General features: G+C 41.5%; 1 protein-coding gene across 3 annotated transcripts in view; it reads left to right on the forward strand.

Annotated features, from left to right (window-relative positions):
- Positions 1–18,729, forward strand: part of LOC122884277 (inositol polyphosphate-5-phosphatase A) — a 144,636-nt gene that overhangs the window by 78,292 nt on the left and 47,615 nt on the right. For all 3 annotated transcript variants that reach the window (XM_044213983.1, XM_044213984.1, XM_044213985.1), the window contains 4 exons: positions 2,539–2,602; positions 4,402–4,505; positions 11,788–11,840; positions 13,110–13,229. In XM_044213983.1, coding sequence (XP_044069918.1) covers positions 2,539–2,602; positions 4,402–4,505; positions 11,788–11,840; positions 13,110–13,229 — 341 coding nt within the window. The remainder of the gene's footprint in view (positions 1–2,538; positions 2,603–4,401; positions 4,506–11,787; positions 11,841–13,109; positions 13,230–18,729) is intronic.

Here is an 18,729-nt window from a genome sequence, read left to right on the forward strand (position 1 = left end):
GTGATTACTCATTTCCCCTTAGCCCCCCCCCGCAGCCCTCATGGTGCACTTAATAGACTGCATTTTACTAATGGAAAATTAAGTAGACGCTGTGGCAGTTCGGTTTATAAATATGTAAAATATACTTTTAATTATTTCAAGTGAATCTGGCAGCTAATCAATAAAGAGGGACGTGACAAACATACGTTTGACACAGGCCATTGTAAAGCTACTGGTAAAAGATAAGCATGGCCTGTCAGCGCAGTCCAGCCCTAATGAATATTTTGAGCCTGTCATATAAGGAGACAAATGGATTAATTGCGCCCTGCTAATATAATAGCTTCTTCATGAAGAGTGCAGGAGGGAGGCAGAGGAGAGGAGAGAGAGCAGAGCAGCTGCTAGGTTCTGAACCCTGATGTCAAATAAATATTTATTAGGGTTGAGGGTTAAGTAGATTTTTGCGATTACACGGATAGCCACTTAAGCATAGTTGTTTATCATTTATCTGAAAATTGATTCATGCCGATTTGTTTGATGTCATATTAATTTTATTTTTTGTTGTCTCAGCCATTGAGGGCCTGTAGAGGGATCAGCTTCCACTGCAAGAGAAGACAGTGGCTGTTTGGAATTAATTTGTGAATTTATTTCTTTAGTTAGTTCTTTAGTTATCAAGTTTTGGGGTCAAGTACAAGTTTTCTCGTTAGGGCTAAAACTTATGATTATTTTCAAAATCAAGTAATCTGAAGAGTATTTTTCCAATTAATTGATTGATCATCAGTGAATCATTGACAATTTTTCTTGATAAACCATTCATCCATTATGATAAACTGACTAATTGTTTCAGCAATAGTACATTGACTTTCCAGAGAAATTGCAGTTCTACAGTTTAATTTCTAATAGAGTGAAGTATCTCCTTTTTTTCTCGATGATTTCCCATGTGTCATATTTCAAAATGGTCATTTTTACTCAACTACCCACTGACATATTCACACAAACAGCAGCAGTTAGCATAGTGGCACCATTTTGACAGATAGCACCGTTTCCCTCCCTCTGCCTGTTTTCCTATCTGTCTCTGTCCCCGTGTCTTAAGGTGAAAGAGAACATAAAGACAAGTGAGCGCAAATAAGTGTAGGGGGACCTTCCTGGAAGCCGTCCTCTCGCAATGGGAAGTTGTGACCTTGAGTCCTGCCTTCGCCCAACGCCGTCCCCTCTCATACTCGCACCCCCACCTCCCTCTTCCCCTTTTTCTCTGTCGTCCGTCAGAGCAGGAGAAGGAATGAGGGAGGGAGGGGAGCGCGGCGGGGGTTCGGGTCACCAGCCGCTGTTCTCATCAATTAAATGTGCGACAGTGTTTTCTGTTGGCTGAACTTATATGTCAAGGAGATGGGCAGGACCTCATGTTTGTGCTTTTGACAAATCAGCAAATGTTTAATCTCAAGATGTGCCGGCGCTCATAAATAATGCAGAGGCCGGGACCCAAACTCTCTCCCAGCGTGCCGGAGAGAGGCGTCTGCACCCGGCCTCAATTGGAAAACGTAGGAAAACCCTCCAGACTAAATCCTTCCTCATCATGCCTAGAGCCTTTTCTTCTACAAATGTCTCCTCCGTCTTTTGATCACACCCCTCCAGCCTCTCTTCATCACTCCTCTTTCTTTTACTGTACCTGAGCATGGGTCTTACCTTCCATTATCTCTTATCTCCTACCTTGCAACTTCACTGCATTCTGTCTAACTCTCTTTGTCTTTCGACATTTTTTTTTCTCTCTACTCACTTATGTTTTAATTTGGTCGCTCGGGTCTTTATAGTGAAAGTTACTCACCACCCTCTCCCTTTCTCTTTGAGGGCAGAAAGGAGACTCAGAATTATCCCGAGCCAAAGGTCTGCTATCTCAAAGACACAGGGGATTGAGCTTGAGCTTTGCCTCCATTTGCCCTAAATGTAAAGAGGACAACAGAAAGCAGTGTAGTGGACTGTGAACCGCATCAAATCCCCCTCTGCATGACTCTCACTTCTTCCCACAGACTTTGATTGGCTTGTCCCCCGACTGGGAAAGTTTCCTGATTGTTCACAGGGAAAATTAAGATTTTAAGCCTATTGAAGTCGATCTTTGCTCATTCAAAAGTCCATCTGAATGTGTCCTTTGAAAGCTTAAATTGTTGACTCGCCACATTAGAAGACTCTGAGCCCGAGAATGGGGTGTACAGAGACTCTGCTGAGTGTACTGTACTGAGAGCACGTTGCACCTGTTGTTGTGTAGTCGATGGTGTGTAGTGTTTGTGGCTTCCCATTGAGCAGAGCTGTGGGAAGTGTGCTGTGGACTGTGTTACAGAGGGAGGCTCTGTACTTTCAACCTAGTTTATTAGTCAAGCATTCTCACATCCTCGGCATTGTGAAAAGGTTAGGAGCAGCGTTCTTGGAAAGTGGAGAAATAATCTGTTAAATTGTAGCTCTTGAAATGATTCAAGAGATCAGAAGCAGTGAAGAAATGAATATCTTGAAAAAGTATGGAATTATTTGTGGTAAATATGTCCATTCTCACAAATACTTTTCCTCTTGCAGGCTCTGGGAAGTTTCTACTTTATCCACGAGTCTTTGAAAAACATCCACCAGTTTGATTTCAAAGGTGAGTGCCCCCCTCCAACACGCTTCCACATATACTTCATCACCACTGTCGCGAAATGAAATCCTCACGTCGTGCCCCCTCATCCCACCCCCGCATATCGCACACAACCATTTGCAGGCTATTCCCGCTTCTTATCAAAACCAGCGAGCTAAGATTGGCTTTGAGGATAATGTAAAGGGAGGGGGACAGAATGGTAATGCTTATTAATATTAGGATTTAATTCATAAGATTTCGGGCCTACAGTAATGGTGTGCGGCGGGTTATTGGACAGTTACGGCGGTCTCATCAGCCTGCGGTGTCAGAGGGCCCTGGGGTCCGGCGGCCGCGCTAATTAAAGAAGGGATATAGATGTGGAGGCGCATCGCTTCCCATTAGACCCAAGTCAGCATTAGCACCAGTTACCCCAGTGAAGGACAGGGCGAAGGCAGGGGAGGGGTCGAGAGGGGAGAGGACCACTCCCCATGTACACATACATACTTTAAAGATTTGATTTAATTACATAAACTACTGTAAATACTGTGTAGCTTTGTTGATGTTTTTTTTGTCATAGGCCATTTTGACTTGTCATAGTAGAAAAAGCACAGATGTTACTAATAACATTAACATTGGCTCTCTTCTATTCAAGTGTCCCAGTAAGTCATGGCAGTGTGACAGTGAGCCAGCACGCAGAATACCAAGACCCTGAAACTGAAGCAGCTAAATAGAATTCAGTCAGAACTAATTTTATTATCACCTACTGTGGCATATCAAAATGTCTTCCATGAAAAAGGTCTTTCTGTGGTTTTAGAGAAATTCAACTTCCTACTCAAACTGAATGCAAACTGATATTAGGGGTGTAACAATACAGTCACCTCACAGTTTAGTACTGAAACAGGATTCACAGCTCAAAACAAAACTGAGCAAAACTGGAATAAAAACAACAACAACAACTGTAACTGTACACCATTTCCCCCTAAAATGTGCAAAAACTGTATTAAATAAAGTAGCTTTTTTATAAGCTGATCTTTATACACAACTGAACTGACGAATGAAGTTGATCAGATTTATTTAATATTGCAATATTGTTGATATTGCCATGATATGATTTTGTATTGTAACACCCCTAAGTGACACCAGTTCTCCCTCACACACATTTAATCAAGTCACTTTTGGCAGCAATGCTTAAATATGGACTTTGTGGTCACATGGGTTCTGTTGACCTGTCAAGTTTATTTATGTAGCCCAAAATCACAAATCACCAACATGCCTCAGAAGACTAACCTAGAGCATACAACACCATCTATTCGAATAAGGAAGTACACCAGAAAAAAACCTTTAACCTCAGGAATACCAACAGAAGACAGTAGGTCTATACTGTACAAAGTAAAAAGGAGAAGCATTGCTCCTGGTTGGCCCAGTTATTTTGTGTCCATGTTATGGTAAATACAGAGGTATCCTGACATGACAAAGCACTTTACTTGAGGATATCTTCAGGGTCACTAATCTTCCTGTGAGATTCAAGTCAGGCATATATGTTTTATTTTACCTGTGCTGTGACCTCTCACACTCACCTCTCTAGCTGAATACATGTGTTCTTCACTCTGACCAGCAGGTGGTGCAGTTGTCTGAGGAAGCCGAAGTTGCCCTGGCTTTCAGTGAGCTCTAATTGTATTAGGAGATTCAGACTCACACATGGGGTCTCCAAAAATTAACCTACGATGTTTGTAACAATAAACTGTCTCCCTTTTCCTTGCTCTGTTTCTCCACCTCTTCCCCTTCTCTTTCTATCTCTGTCGGCCTTCTCTCCATCTCCACTTTAGCCAAGAAATTCAGGAAGGTTGTGGGGAAGGAAACATACTCAGAGACACTAGAAAGCACACCCTCGCTGGAGAAGGAGAAGTTTCCACAGGACTACTTTCCTGAGGTGGGTAATGTCATAAGAACACTTGAGTGACTGATGGTCTAATGACAGCTTTCTGTTGAGACGTGGACCGACAGAGATCACAGTGAGGTGGAAATGTGTCATGACAAATGAACACACAGCTCTTTTACATCGTATATAGTATGCGGGTTTAAAAAAAACACAATGTTGTATATAATAATGACAATTGTGATATATTTTCCCCTAAACAAGATTGCAAAAGAAATCTTATAAAATACCTTAACCTTTGAGTCTTGTTCAGTTATTTTAGACATCCACAATGCCAAACTTCAGATAATAATTTATACAAAGAGATTTCCTTTTCCCCACATTTTATAGAGATTTCAAAAGCCATTTAATTTTCTATGCATTTTTGTTTTGTTTTAAAGTCCGATTTTATTTCTGCTCCAAGGAAATCCAGCTGACACATGGCTTGATTTGAAGACAAATCAGTCAAAAAATTCAAATCGTGAAACAGAGAAAGTCCTCGTTGTGTCTGCCATGTCCTGTGGAGCAATTCTCTGCGCACCCCGCTGTGTTCAGTTTTCTGGTTTCGGTGTGGTGTACTATCAGAGGGGAGCTGAGCGCTGAGCATAGCTGTGCTGATATAGTAATAAAGAGCACGACTGCCCGTGTGTCATCCCCGCACTCCCCACTCATCTGTCAACCATGCTCCGACGGCCGCCTCTGCAAATATATGCAAAACAGATGGATACGGCCCCTTCACACACTTCCCCCCAATTTCCGTCTCTTTCACACACTGTAGGACTCCCCACCCTGCCCACCCTGAGCCACCCCAGACATACACACAAACATATGCATTCACACACACCCAAACAGCTTCGCGTCTCAGGTTTCCCACTTTCCCATTCCATAGATGATCTAAAACCAATTACACTGATTGAGGCGCAAAGCCATTTAAAATGATTACAGCAAAAGGCATTGTTCTGCGTTTAACAGGACAAGCAAAGAAAACCACAAAACAAACCTGGCATGACACAGCGTGAGAGGGATGAGGGGAGTGATGTAGAGAGAAAGGAGGTGTGGGGGGGGGGCAGATGAGAAAAGTTTTGCCCGGTGATTTATGCCTCTTTCCCGGCTGGGATATGAATCTGGGATGATGCTCCAGAGAGCAGCACTCCAGATAATGTTAGCCCATTTAAAAAGAGCAGATTTGTGTAGTCTATCAGGGTCGCCGAGTATTTTTTTTTCTCCTCCTCCCCCTCCTCCGGCCCCTCCGTAGTGAGAAATTGGTTGTTATCATAGATCACAGATACTGCTCAAACCTCTTATGAAAGATGAATTAATTTCACTAATGCTTTAATGCAAAGCTCTCATGAGGGAGGCAGACTGGTGATAACCCCTGCCTCGTCCCCGCTTCATCCGCTAGTGATTTATGCCCTCTTTTAGTAGATGAAACCGCCTAGATTTGCCATCCATCTGCAGCTTTGAGGAATCCTATTACACAGGGATCTTGGACCGGACAGAACGCCACATAGAGTCCCAAACCAGTTGCTTGAGTCCCAGCTCTCAGTTTTGGGTCATGCGGCCTTAGATGTGTCGAGTAATTGTTGTAACAAGTGTGGAAAGCTACCCGAACCGAATGATTTAAAGTTATCAAAAAAAGACACAGAGGGCAGGTATCTTGTTTACATGCTCACAACTAATCAATGCAAAACAAAACAAAAAAAATCGTGTATTTGGAATTCATCCAGTTTGTCAGACAGAATCCTCTGAGGAAGGTTAGAGAGTGACAGCAGACAGCTCAGGTGGCCGGTGGGAGACAGATGTGTGTGTGTTTCTCTGCTTGTGTCTCACCTTTACAGTCTCCCATTAATAAAGTGTCACTGAGCGAGCTGCTGATGACATCATGGTGGGAGGGCTGTGTATGTATACTCGTCTGTTGGTTTGTGTGTATAAATGAAATGAGAATCCAAATGTCATTCAGTACATTTCACTGCACTCGAGTGCTGCGTGGCGGTTTGTACACGTGAAGTGTGTCTTCATTTGCAAATCCTCACAAGGTTCCGTGTGCAGAGTAGGGCTGCAATTATTGATTATTTTAATTATCGATTCATCTGCAAATTATTTTGGAGGTTAAACAATGATTCGTTTTGTCTATAGAATTGTGAAAAATATCCACCACAATTTCCCCGAACTGAAGGAGAATCAAATTGCTCATTTTGTCCACAAACCAAAGATGTGCAGTTTACACTGATAAATAATAGAGAAAAGGAGAAAATACTCACATTTAAGAAGCTGGTACCAGCAAATGTTTGGCATTTTTACTTGAAAAGTAAACGAATACTTGATTATCAAAATAGTTCAAAGTCGACAGAAATTAAACCAAACGAGTCTATTTTTCCTGAATAATATTACTTAACGCTTTGATAAGATCCGTTTTCATATAACCTAGATCGTGCTCATGATGGCTTTCTCTTTCAGCTCTTAAAAGGGGCTGAACTCAATATCATAAAATTAAATATTGGGTAAAATCACTTACATTCACACTTCCTGCTTGTGGCCCTTTCCGCTCCTGCAGTAGTTTGATTCTGATTTAAGTGACAACTCCTCCATATGCAAAACATCAGTTCTTTCCGTAATTCCACCTTGAGTTATAGCTGTAAGTGAAGGAGAGAGAAGCGGGGACATTAATTGAAATGCTGAATAAGAAGAAAGTGGACAAAACTGTGGGCGCATTTCTTTTGAAAGGTCGCCGTGATGGATTTGGCGGCTTGTCGTTTCCCGTTTCCCGTTGTTCCGTCAATCTCTCCACCTCCCCAGTGGGCATTAATATATTTATTTGTTTGGCGCAGTAATACATACCTCCAAAAACCATTGCATCATAAGGATTTGTCATTGCCTTATATAAATAAAGTATACGACCCAGACCTTAATGTGCCCTTGCTATTGATTGTTTTACACAGCCGTAGAAAAAAAAAAAAAAGAAAAAGAGAGAAGGGAAGGAAATAGCGGACAGGCTGTAGATCAACATCCATATGAGTTTGTATTTGTTGTTTGGCACTATGAGCGTGTCCATAAAAGCATTGACTTTTCATACCCTTTTAGTGCCCTCTGTAGTAAGCTCTGATACGGGGCTGTGATTACTTTCAAGTTCTGCCCCCGATGAAAGTTAACTTCCCTCATGTTTTTCTCCTTTGATTTAAACACCATATGTGATTCATAGACGTGATGCGTACGTTAAGGAGATGAAGTCATTTAAACTGGCATTGCTTGTAAAATGCTCCCCGCATTTATCACCAGACAAGACACCTGTGACACAGATGCTGTTCTCTGTGACAGACGTGAGCCATGAGACTGCAAAGAGCTCATAAACGAGGGGATAATGTTGAAATGAAAGCTAAATCAAGGCTTTCCACACTCGTTTTTTGTATACAGAAGGATCAGAAAAAATATCTTGATTTTACAACTGAACCGTACAGCAAAAATCCAATTTAGGCTGCTTTCGGGCTGTTTAAATCCATCATTTTCTTTCATCTTCTTGAATTTACCATGTGAATTCGTAAGGCACTTGGCATTCCCACATCGTGTTTACTGCAATATTTGAGTGGTGACAATGACAGAGACTGCTCTCTGTACACGTGGTGCACCTTTATCCAAGCACACACACACACACACACACACACACACACACACACACACACACACACGTACGTTCATGTGCTGTCCATTCATATAAACCCTGTGTGAGGCCCTCACTTATTTGATGGGCCCCCCGGATGATGGAATAAAGATAAATGTGACTGTCTACCGGGGCTCAAATCAATCAGCGTTTGTGTGTATTACTTATTACTCACAGTGCATTTCTGTCACAGGGCTTTTGTGTAACCCCCCCCCCCCTCCCTGTCTTGCACTCTTCTATCACCCCCCTTCAAACATCACCCCGCCATAATATTATTTATGGGGGTCGGACTTTGAGCTGAAATATAAGAAAGGTCAAAGAATCAAACCGGATGGGCTGGGAAACGGTGGCAGGAGGGTGTCTTGGACAAGGACTGGGAGTAGGATCGTGTGTGTGTCCTGACTGTGTCATGTCTGACATTTTATAGGAGCATAATTTTCCAATGGTCACAATTGGGGAGTTTTATGTAGTTGTTTCCAGTTTCCAGTGAATCAGATGGTTCTACTTTCCTCCGTCATCTTTTCCTTTTTTTTTTTTCTTATTTCCTGTCTGTCGCTCTCTTTCTCATCCTGTGTGTGTGTGTGTTTGTGTGTGTGTGTGTGTCTGTGTTGCGGTCAGCCATCTATGTATTGCCCGACACCCCTGGATGTGACCCACTGTGTAGCCGCCGTTCATCACTGTCATGGGCGGAGACGCCATCGCTGACCTGTGGAAGGTCAGCCAATGTCACCCCGAGCCTTGTGACCTTTTACCGTTGCCCTTTGACTCCCATCCTCATCCCCCCCCCACTGACTCTTTAAAGCCACCAAACCTGATATATGAGTACATGTCACCTATCCATTTCATTCAAATATGTCTTCTATTCTAAATAACTGTGACATAGCTTATCAAAGCGTACACTGGTTAAATACATCTGTATTTAAGAAGATGTATTCCTGTGTGTGTGTGTGTGTGTGTGTGTGTGTGTGTGTGTGTGTGTGTGTGTGGAGGGGGGAGGGAGGGGTGATGATGATGTTTCAGCAGGATATTAAATGGGGCTGGACAGCATCTGTGTCATCGTCTCTGCTCCAGTATCAGCTGCAGCAACCAAATCATGATGTCATCATGTCAACCAATAGAGAGAGAGAGAGAGAGACTCTTTTCTTCTTCTGCACTTTGATTGATTGTGTGAGATAATCATCTTAACTGGACTCCTATTACAAAATGAAAGCACTTAAATTGGCTAAAATAGATAGCAGGTAGCAGTAGAGGGCATTTTTATTTCTTACTTTCTGATATGTAGATGCTTGTTCCACTTGACTGGGATGGTCGTCTGTGTGTTTACCGTGTGTGTGTGTGTGTGTGTGTGTGTGTGTGTGTGTGTGTGTGTTGTGAGCGTGTTTATAAGCAAGCGATGAAGCAGGGGGTCAATCAGTCATACGTGGAGGAAATGGGGCAATCTGGGGCCGGGTGTCAAGGAAGTGATGGATTTTAATGCTGCGATTGTAGTTAATGGCTCTTTAAATTAAATCGAGATTAAACGTCTCTGGCTGCAGAGCTTGTATGGGCACTGAGCAAGTTGCCCCACCCCCCACACACACACACACACACACACACGCTCGCTCGCTCTTCATCTTGTCCCTCCTCAACCTCCCAACTCTAAGACTTTCTTTCCACAACTTTACATCAACAAACACATACAGCACAGCACGCTAATCGATTTTCTATGCAACATAGTTAATGTGTAATTGAATATACATGTACATTTTGTATACATAAACACATGAATATGATTACTGAACTTACTCTCTCATTGCTTTTGTTTATCTTTCCAATATATTCTGATTCCGTTTGTTTAAAACACATTTTCTGTAATGTCAGTCTGTTATGCTGCAGTGTTACACTCACATCTAATTCCATTTGCTCCTTTCAAAGTCACAATATTGGGACAGCAAGTTATAATTGGGCCCATACATCCTGCCGAGGCATTATGGATTAATTCAAGTATGCTAATGTAATTCAATTTGATACAGTTAATCTTGTACTAATGCAGATTGAAGGATGTGAGGCGCAATCAAATACCTCTTAGCCTTTTAATTTGCATCTGAGTTTTTTAAATAAAATTAGTCAGTTTGTAATTATGTGACCTGGCCCATAATTAGTTTATTCATCACCGCAGTTAACTCCCCATTAGGAGTATCAGAGAGAGATAGACAGAAAAAGAGAGAGGCTGAGGGAAAGAGACTTATTTATCTATTCAGAATGAGAAAACTCGCAACATCAATTTGTCTCTCATTTAATAACCAGCTTCATGGTGAATCATGTGCTGTTTGAGAAAGATCTTTGGACTTGTGATTGGATAATTAACTCAAGGCTGGTGGGATCTGATCAAACAGCTGCATACTAGATGTCTGCAGTCTTCACACACTGAGTTGTATGCTCTGTATATTTTGTATAATTTTCACCTATACAGACTGTAGGCTCTGTATTGGAGATTGTACATTCATATAACATTTCTCTGCATTATTTATCCGACATGTTGCAAAGCGACTGACAAGGAATTTCAAACTAACTTTTGAAGTGTCTAAAGAAAAAAACATTCTCTAGATGCATTTCTGTTCAGCTTGGTTTAAACAAATAAACAGGCTTCCAGCCTATTAAGAATCTTTACATGTAACTTTGCAACCTGTAGTGCGTTCCACTAGTTTAGGGCTGCAACAAACGATTATTTTCATTATCGATTAATGTGGTGATTTACTTTCTTAATTAATCAGTTTTTCTTTTGGCCTATAAAATGTGCGAAATTAGTGAAAAATCCATCTTAAAGTTGGATTTATGGTGGGGATTATGATGGGGATTGACAAATTGTTAGTTTTGTCCAACCAACTGTCCAAAATCTAAGGCTGTTTAATTTACTAACACATAAGATGAAGGAAAGAAGCAAATCCCCACAACTGAGAGGCTGGAATTAGGGTTGGTTGGAATTTTTGACTGGAAAATGACAATTAATCAATTATGAAAATAGTTGCCAAGCAATCATGAAGTCAGTCGACTAACCTACAGTGGGGGAAGAAGTATGCAGATCCTTTACCACAATGTAAAAACTGAATTCCTGCATTCAACATTAACAATGCATCATATTTTGTGCAAATGAATTTTAATGTGCAAAGTAACTTGTAACTATAGTTGTCAGATACTGTAAATATAGTAAGTAGCAATAAATGGGCCTAATTAAGTAATTTACTAAAGTGCCTCAAAGTACAGTACTTGAGTGAATGTACTTGGATGCTTTCACCACTGCTAACCTATTCATTAATAGATTATTTATCATTTCAGCTCTACATTAAATTTTATCTGTATCTATCCATCCTTTTTAACCTTTTTCCAAAAGTAAGCAAATTTTATTCAAAAGTTTAATTTCAGTAAACCCTTCTATATCAATACAAGAGAATTTTCAGGACATTTTTTGGATGGAAATTCAACTTAATTTTATGTTGTGATAGTGTTAAAAAATGTGAAACAGAAACCGTGCTCCCAGATGATGATACTTGATTGTGAAACATTTGATATTATAGCTTTCATTTGCCTTATGATGACTGGTGAATCCTTACTAATGTCAAACTCTACCATAATCATGCTGACTTGAGTCTCTCTGTTCTGCAGTGCAAGTGGTCCAGAAAGGGATTCATCAGAACTCGATGGGCCCTGGCTGACTGGTGAGTTTTATTAAGTCCCTACAATGACACATCCCACCTCATCTCTGCTCAACCCTGAATCATTCCAACTGTATCATTGTGATTAGAGATGAAGATCTAACCATGTCAGTCATGTCTGGCTTTACCCACAAGCTGCAGTGGGCAGTGAGGTTATCATAGACCGCTCAGACAGAGAGAGTGAGTTACATAGCTGAACCCTCTCCGAACAGTGTGCCACGGAAGCGAGCAGGGATTTGATTAGACTTAATCACGTTAGTCAAGCAGTTGCATATGACAGATGACAAAAAACATTAGATGCAATTGAACCTGTACGGGATGAATACAAACGCTGGCTTCCAGTGTGTAGAGCAGGGGGCGGGGGTGGGTGGTGGTGGGGTGGCTGAGGGGTGCAAGACGGGGGATTGTAATCTAATAGAAGGATGACATGAGAACTAAAGAGCTGAAACGGTAAGCATTTAATAGGGGCATGACGTTTGACAAGAGCGGCAGAGGGAGAGAGGCTGGTGAAGAATAGGGAGATCAGATCAGAGATGGGACAAACGGAGATAGCCAAAGCCATGCATGTATTCATTTGTTCTGGATGTCACTGCACATAAACCCCTTGAGATAAGACCAATTCCTCCGGGTCGCCCTGCCTGACACCATGCTAACAAAACAGCCCAGATTGATAGGATCAGCAGGGAGGTGTTCATCACTGTACATTGAGCTATCTTGCTTTTCCCCTGACAGGACAAACTGAAAGACAGCAGATTAGTGTTTGTATGCAGTGATATCTGCACTCGTTTGTAGTGTTTATTGGTCTGGGTTAGATAGTGGTTAGAGAGACTTTATTTTATCCCCCTTTCAAGACAGGTGGGGTTTTTTTTACCATCAGGAAAAATCAGATAATGTGAACCAAGTCAGTAATGACAAAATAGTTCCTTATTATTGTCTAATTGTTACTGTCATCATTTAATCAAAAGCTCATCTAATGCCTCGATTCACAAATATCTCTCTCTCTGGGGATTCATTCTCATCACATTCACTTATAGGTCAACAACTGTAAAGTGATAGTCCAATATAAGAGTTTGATTCCAAATCCTCATTAAAAATACATACAGCGAGCTTTTACCAGTGCTTAAGTTGCCTGATGATTACTGTGTTAAAAGATAAAGTCTTAATGCAGTTGATGAATTCATTAAAAAAAACAAAAAAAAAAACTAATTTATTTACAAACCAGCAAATGTTCTGGTTCAAGAAGGTCACTTAGACTGTGTTCTTTTATCCCAGTGCCTTTGATCTGGTCAACATCCACCTTTTCCACGATGCTTCCAACTTGGTGGCCTGGGAGAAAAGCCCCTCTGTCTACTCTGGGACCAGGCAGAAGGCGCTGGGCTACGTTTTAGACAGGTACTGTACACGCCGCCTCTATTTCTCGTTTAGTTTTTCATCCAAACTGTGTTCTTGGTGACATCAAGGGTGGACCAAGGGTATTATCTATTATGACTAGATGTTGTCTGACTTAATCACAGTTTACAGTGTTTGTTTATATATATATATATATATATATATATATATATATATATATATATTAAGGAGTGTAGGAAATATGATGATGGTGAAACATTTTAATATTCTACACATAATTGATGCCCTCAGGTGTTTCAGCTATGCAGCCTTATACTTTAGCTGCAATTTTTACAGATCATTTGCATAATATTGTTGATATATTTAGAAGAAATGTCAAATACAAAACGATAGTTTTTACAATGTTTAAGAATTGGAATTGGAAATGTTCAAAAATGTAGTACTAGATAGATACTATCCACAATTCCCAGTCCTGTCTGGCATGGCAAAACCTGTATTGATATTGTAATGTAGGCTTAGAGTGAGACCAAGCAGGAGAGGTACAGCAGAGAAGATTTCGGTGGGATTCAGTCCTAGACCAGCGGGATTACATCTGTCTGTAAAAGTAGGGGGTTTTACTCACTACACGGTCTGTGAACTCCCAACTCTCTTTTATCTGTTCCTTTTCTGTTCCTCTCTCTAACCCCTCCTTACTTTTCAGCATTTTCTTTTTTTTTCTTTCTTTTTTTTGTGGCATAATCCTACATTCATCTTCGTTTTTGTCCCACTACTGGCAGGCAAAAGGATGCCAGTATTTATCGATTAGCCGTTTGGGCCATGCGTCTGTCCAACACTTTGGTCCAATGTATCTCAAAAAATCCTGGCCCAGCCCCCATGGAATGATTCTGGTGATCCTGACCTTTTCTCTAGCACCACCATCAGGTCAAAATTTCCCCTTGAAGAAAGATTTGGTACACAAGTATTTCAAAATGGGTTTGATTTGCATGAAATTTTCGATGGATAATAATTTGATCACCATGACATTTACTGAGCACATTCATGCTCCCCAGTGGAGGAACCCTTTCCATTTTGGACCCTGCATGAGCTCAGGCCCAGGTCTGTTTGTCAACTTTTTACACTAGATTTAAAAAATGATTGCCCTTATTTCAATTAAATCTGCTGTAGATATTCAGAGTCCGTAGAGGATAAACCCTAAAGTTTTTGGTGACCCCCAAACTGGTCATATTGCACCACCATCAGGCCAAAATTTCCAATTCTATACTAGAAATATTATAATCTAATAGGCAGATTGCCATGCCATTTGCACATTAGTGCTCCCAAGAGGATCAACCCTCAGAATAAATGTAACATTTTTAATTATGGTGGCGAGGCTCTAGGAATCTTAATTGTAATGGTAAAGATTTCTCAGTTCTGCACTGAGTAAAGCCAGCCTCTATACAAACAGGCCAGGCTATCCATTCATAGGCCACGCTAATGTGATTTATGGGATATCCATTTGCAGCGGAGCAGAATGAGAGAGTGCATGGTGCAACCTCTGCTCCTTACCTGGTCATGCTAACACAGAATAAAAGCCTAGTTGCAGCCTTGCAGCAGGTGACTTCCCATTCAAATGGCATCAGAATGCACGACATGGCTCCCCGCCGCCTCCACTTTGAATAACTGCATGCATATATTGGTGGCATACATTATCACCAGGCTTTCTGATGTGCATGAATTATGAGGCACTTTTTAAAGTATTCTCCACGAGGTCATATTTTACCTGTACTTCATTCTTGATTTGATGAAAGAATGGTCTGCCTTTAATGGACAGGGAAGTTGGAGTGTTTTAAGAATATGACCGCTTTTGCAGTTTTTATTACGCTGTAACTTACATGGATTTACTGGCATAATGAAGTTTCAAAAGGACCTCTGTTGTTGCTTACATTTAAGTGTTTTCATTGTATTTCCTCTGCTTTCATCATGCAGTTGATTTATTTTTAAAGGTTCCCTTGTAAATACACCTAAATAGCAGAGTCTCTGAGTTTAAGTTGGGTGGCTGAGGGGATTGAATAGAAGTTGTGTTGGCTGAGTGGCAGTTTCCACGCTCCCTCTTTCTAAATCCCCTTGTGTTGTGAATGGTAACCCTGTTGTTACTTCTGGGCCATATCATTTAAAGGTTCTTTTTTGACAGGGGTGGGGATGAGGGGTAAGTGGTGTGAGGCAAGGTGGTGGAGGGGAGGTTGTTATATGTTCCGGCTACCTTGGTATTCCTTGCTAGGGGTACAGGGGTGGGATAGTGGAGGAATCGCGCCTCAGTCGCTCACTTTGGGGGAAACCGTCGGGCGCAGATCCGGAGCACCGGAGTGAGAAAAAGCTGGCGGTGCAGAGGGAAGGGAGGAGGAGCACAAAGGGTGCTTGGGCTCTGTAAAGGGCAGTGAATAATGGGTTGGTCCTTTCACAGAGGCTGCTAACCTTTTGGCAGCCACCAGCAAACTCCATTCTCCTCTGCCGATCTGGGAGGACAATATGCCCGGGCCGGGCTTTGAATGAAGCGCTACCACCAACAGTGTTCCCATTCAGCGGCTGGTTGGGAACCATCTTTTTGGCCATTGTCCTAACTCTGACTCTTACCCCCAGAAAGCAGAGCAGGAAAAGGGAAAGGGGGAATATCTAAAGCCAAACTCCCCCTCTTTCCCTCTCCTCTCTTCTCTCTCCCTCTCTGGGCTCCAATCTCTCATTACGGGATGGGAGAGGAGGGAAGGGGGGCTGCTGAACACACTACCAGCTGAGTTCCATAAGGCAGCCGGCACTGGAGCCTGATCACACGGCAGTGCTGGGGACAGAGTTTTGCTGCCGGGCATCAAACTTCAGCCTCCACCTTATCTGGGGCCCAGGCCTAATAATGCAGCTTACGGCCCATTGAGAAGACATCTGATAAGCCTTTTCCTCTGTGGCCCTTTTAACTGCTAAACGGTGTTTATCTCCAAAGTGCTTCAAGGCCTCGGGGGAACAATGCTGAGAAGGAACAGCGTTTAGCCAGCCAGGCCTCACTATTGAGTCACATCAAAAAAGCACTGCTCTATAGCTGCGTTGATGTGTGGGCCACTTCCATGAGAGTAAAGCAAAGCTCTGCTTGGAATGCATCCCCTGCTTGTTTTCCTGTCCTTTGAAAATATGTGCTCAGGGCTACATCAAGCATTATTTACCTTGTTGACTCAGCCATGCCTTGATGTGGAGAATCATTGTTTTTAGTAATTATGTCAAGGTTTAATAGTTTTTGTGTGCACACAATGTAAAATAAAATCAAATATTTTTGCTTTATCTTTTTAAGAATAATTTAATTGTACATTTTATAAAATTTAAGGAATAATGTTCTCCCACTAATTGCTTTAAAGGGACAAGATGCTAGAAATGTGTATGGAGTAAAAAAAATTCTGCTTATATGCTTATTTCTGCGGGAGACAGCTGATGTAATGAAAGTGATGCTGACACCCCTGGCCTTTCTAGAGGATGGAGAACATGGCTGCTAAATGAGACCTGAAATGATAGCATGAGATAAAATCAACAAGGTTTTTTCTTCTCTTCCTTAAAAAAAAAAAAAAAAAAAAATCCTTTTGTGTATTGGAGTTTGTTTCTTTTTTCCAACCCCCATTCAGAGTAACTGGTCCGGTTCAGGGGAGAACAGTTTTACATTACAACTGTGAAATCCTGGCATAAAGGCGTCCTTTGTGGTGCGCCATTATTTTCACACAAATATAGTCCATTGTCACAGTGCTGAAGTTAATTTGATCAACATTGGGGACATTTAACTGTTTTGTTCGCTGAAAAGACTTGTTTCATGCTCATTTTTGGGGCATTGAAAAGCAATGATTGGCAGAAAAATAATGTTGCCGTTAACAATTCAAAGCAATTAGTTTCCCATGGGGAGGCAGTGGGCCGCACTGGCCACCACACAGCGATGCTTTGTCATTTTATGGACGGTCATCAGTCAACTGTCAGAGCGTCTCAAAGAGCCCTCCAATCTAAATGTTTCCCTTTAGGCTTTTCCCAGAACAACAGGCTGAAAGAGCAGAGAAAGGCCGGCTAGTTTCCAGCCAATAGACATGTTGAGCTGCAAGAGGGAGGACTGGATAATCACAGGGAGATCCTCCATAAAGCCAGAATGAATTTATTAAAGAGAGTAGTTTGTGTTGTGTGTGTGTGTGTGTGTGTCCATGCAAGTATTCTGCTCAGTGCTCATATTTTTCAATGCAACTTCCCCAACTTCCATGTCATATCTGTCCATTTGAAAGGAAAATCAGACACTTGTTTTGTTCTTCCTCAGTGTGCTTGGACACATACACACAAACAGCAGCTATATATGAATTACATTGCATAACAAGGGTACTGTTTTGTGTGTGTGCGTGTGTATGTGTGTGTGTGAGAAATAAACAGGTCCACTATGAGCAGAGAGACACTGGGGAAGATTAACCTCTGCTCCTTCAGGCCTCCCAGGGTGAGAAGGCAGTTCAGAGTCACACAGTGACACCACACACACTCACAAACAAACACACACACACCGTGTTCCAGCAGTCACTCTGAGAGAGGGGTAAAGACATATATGGAGAAATCTCTCTCCAGCGCCTGAAAAGAACTCTGAATGTTCCCCTCCCCCATTTTTCTGCATTTTATAGATAGACATGGGCCATTCAGAGATTTGTCTGTTACAGCTTTACCACCTGTCTCTCTTCACTATGAATATCAGTTATTCCTTTTGACTTTTCTGGCCATGCCGACAGCCAAAACATGAAATCCCTGTGTAACTACCTCTGACGTGTCAGTATTTTGCTGATGATCTAATATTGCATATACATTACATTTACTGTAAATGAGAACCCCCCACCCCCACCCCAACTGGTGGTAAATGTTTATCCAAGTAAAGTTTCCTTCTTTAGCTTTTCCTCACAGTTTGTATGTATTAGTGTTGCCACAATGCCAGAATTTCTACCTTTAAAGTTTTATACTATCTTCAGTATGAAACCAAATTAAGTAATATAGCACCACTGTGGCAAACAACTAAAGCAATCAAGCAAGTGTTTCCCAAGAATATGTGGACAGATTTTGGTATTGGCTGGCTGACCACCTTTACATATAGCTCTAATTTCCTCTTGTGCTTTATCAGCTAGTACAGGCATGGCCAATGTAACTTGTTTGGGGGCCCGAGTTAAAATCTGCTATTGGGCACCTATTGCGCCCATGTTCCCTTCAAGTACTATACATGGCAGCCTCAGTATAGTTTGCACAGATACCCAGAAACCAACTGGTACTCCTATGCTGAAACACTACCTGACCCTGTGTTTTCTGTATGTCAGTTTATGGTACTTTGATGAGACATTTTGCTATTTCATTTTGGTTTATATAACCCTATTTAGGAAAAAGCACCACGTTAGCACAATATACACTAGAATAATGAAGGTGTTACTGTACAACTAGATTTGGACAGGGCCCCTCTAAAAGATAGGGCCATAACATTATGTAATAATGCAGTTAATGATCCAGCTGTAATCAAATTATCAAACAATTG

The sequence above is a fragment of the Siniperca chuatsi genome, linkage group LG11 (genome assembly GCF_020085105.1).
Source record: "Siniperca chuatsi isolate FFG_IHB_CAS linkage group LG11, ASM2008510v1, whole genome shotgun sequence".
Classification (NCBI taxonomy): Eukaryota; Metazoa; Chordata; class Actinopteri; order Centrarchiformes; family Sinipercidae; genus Siniperca; species Siniperca chuatsi.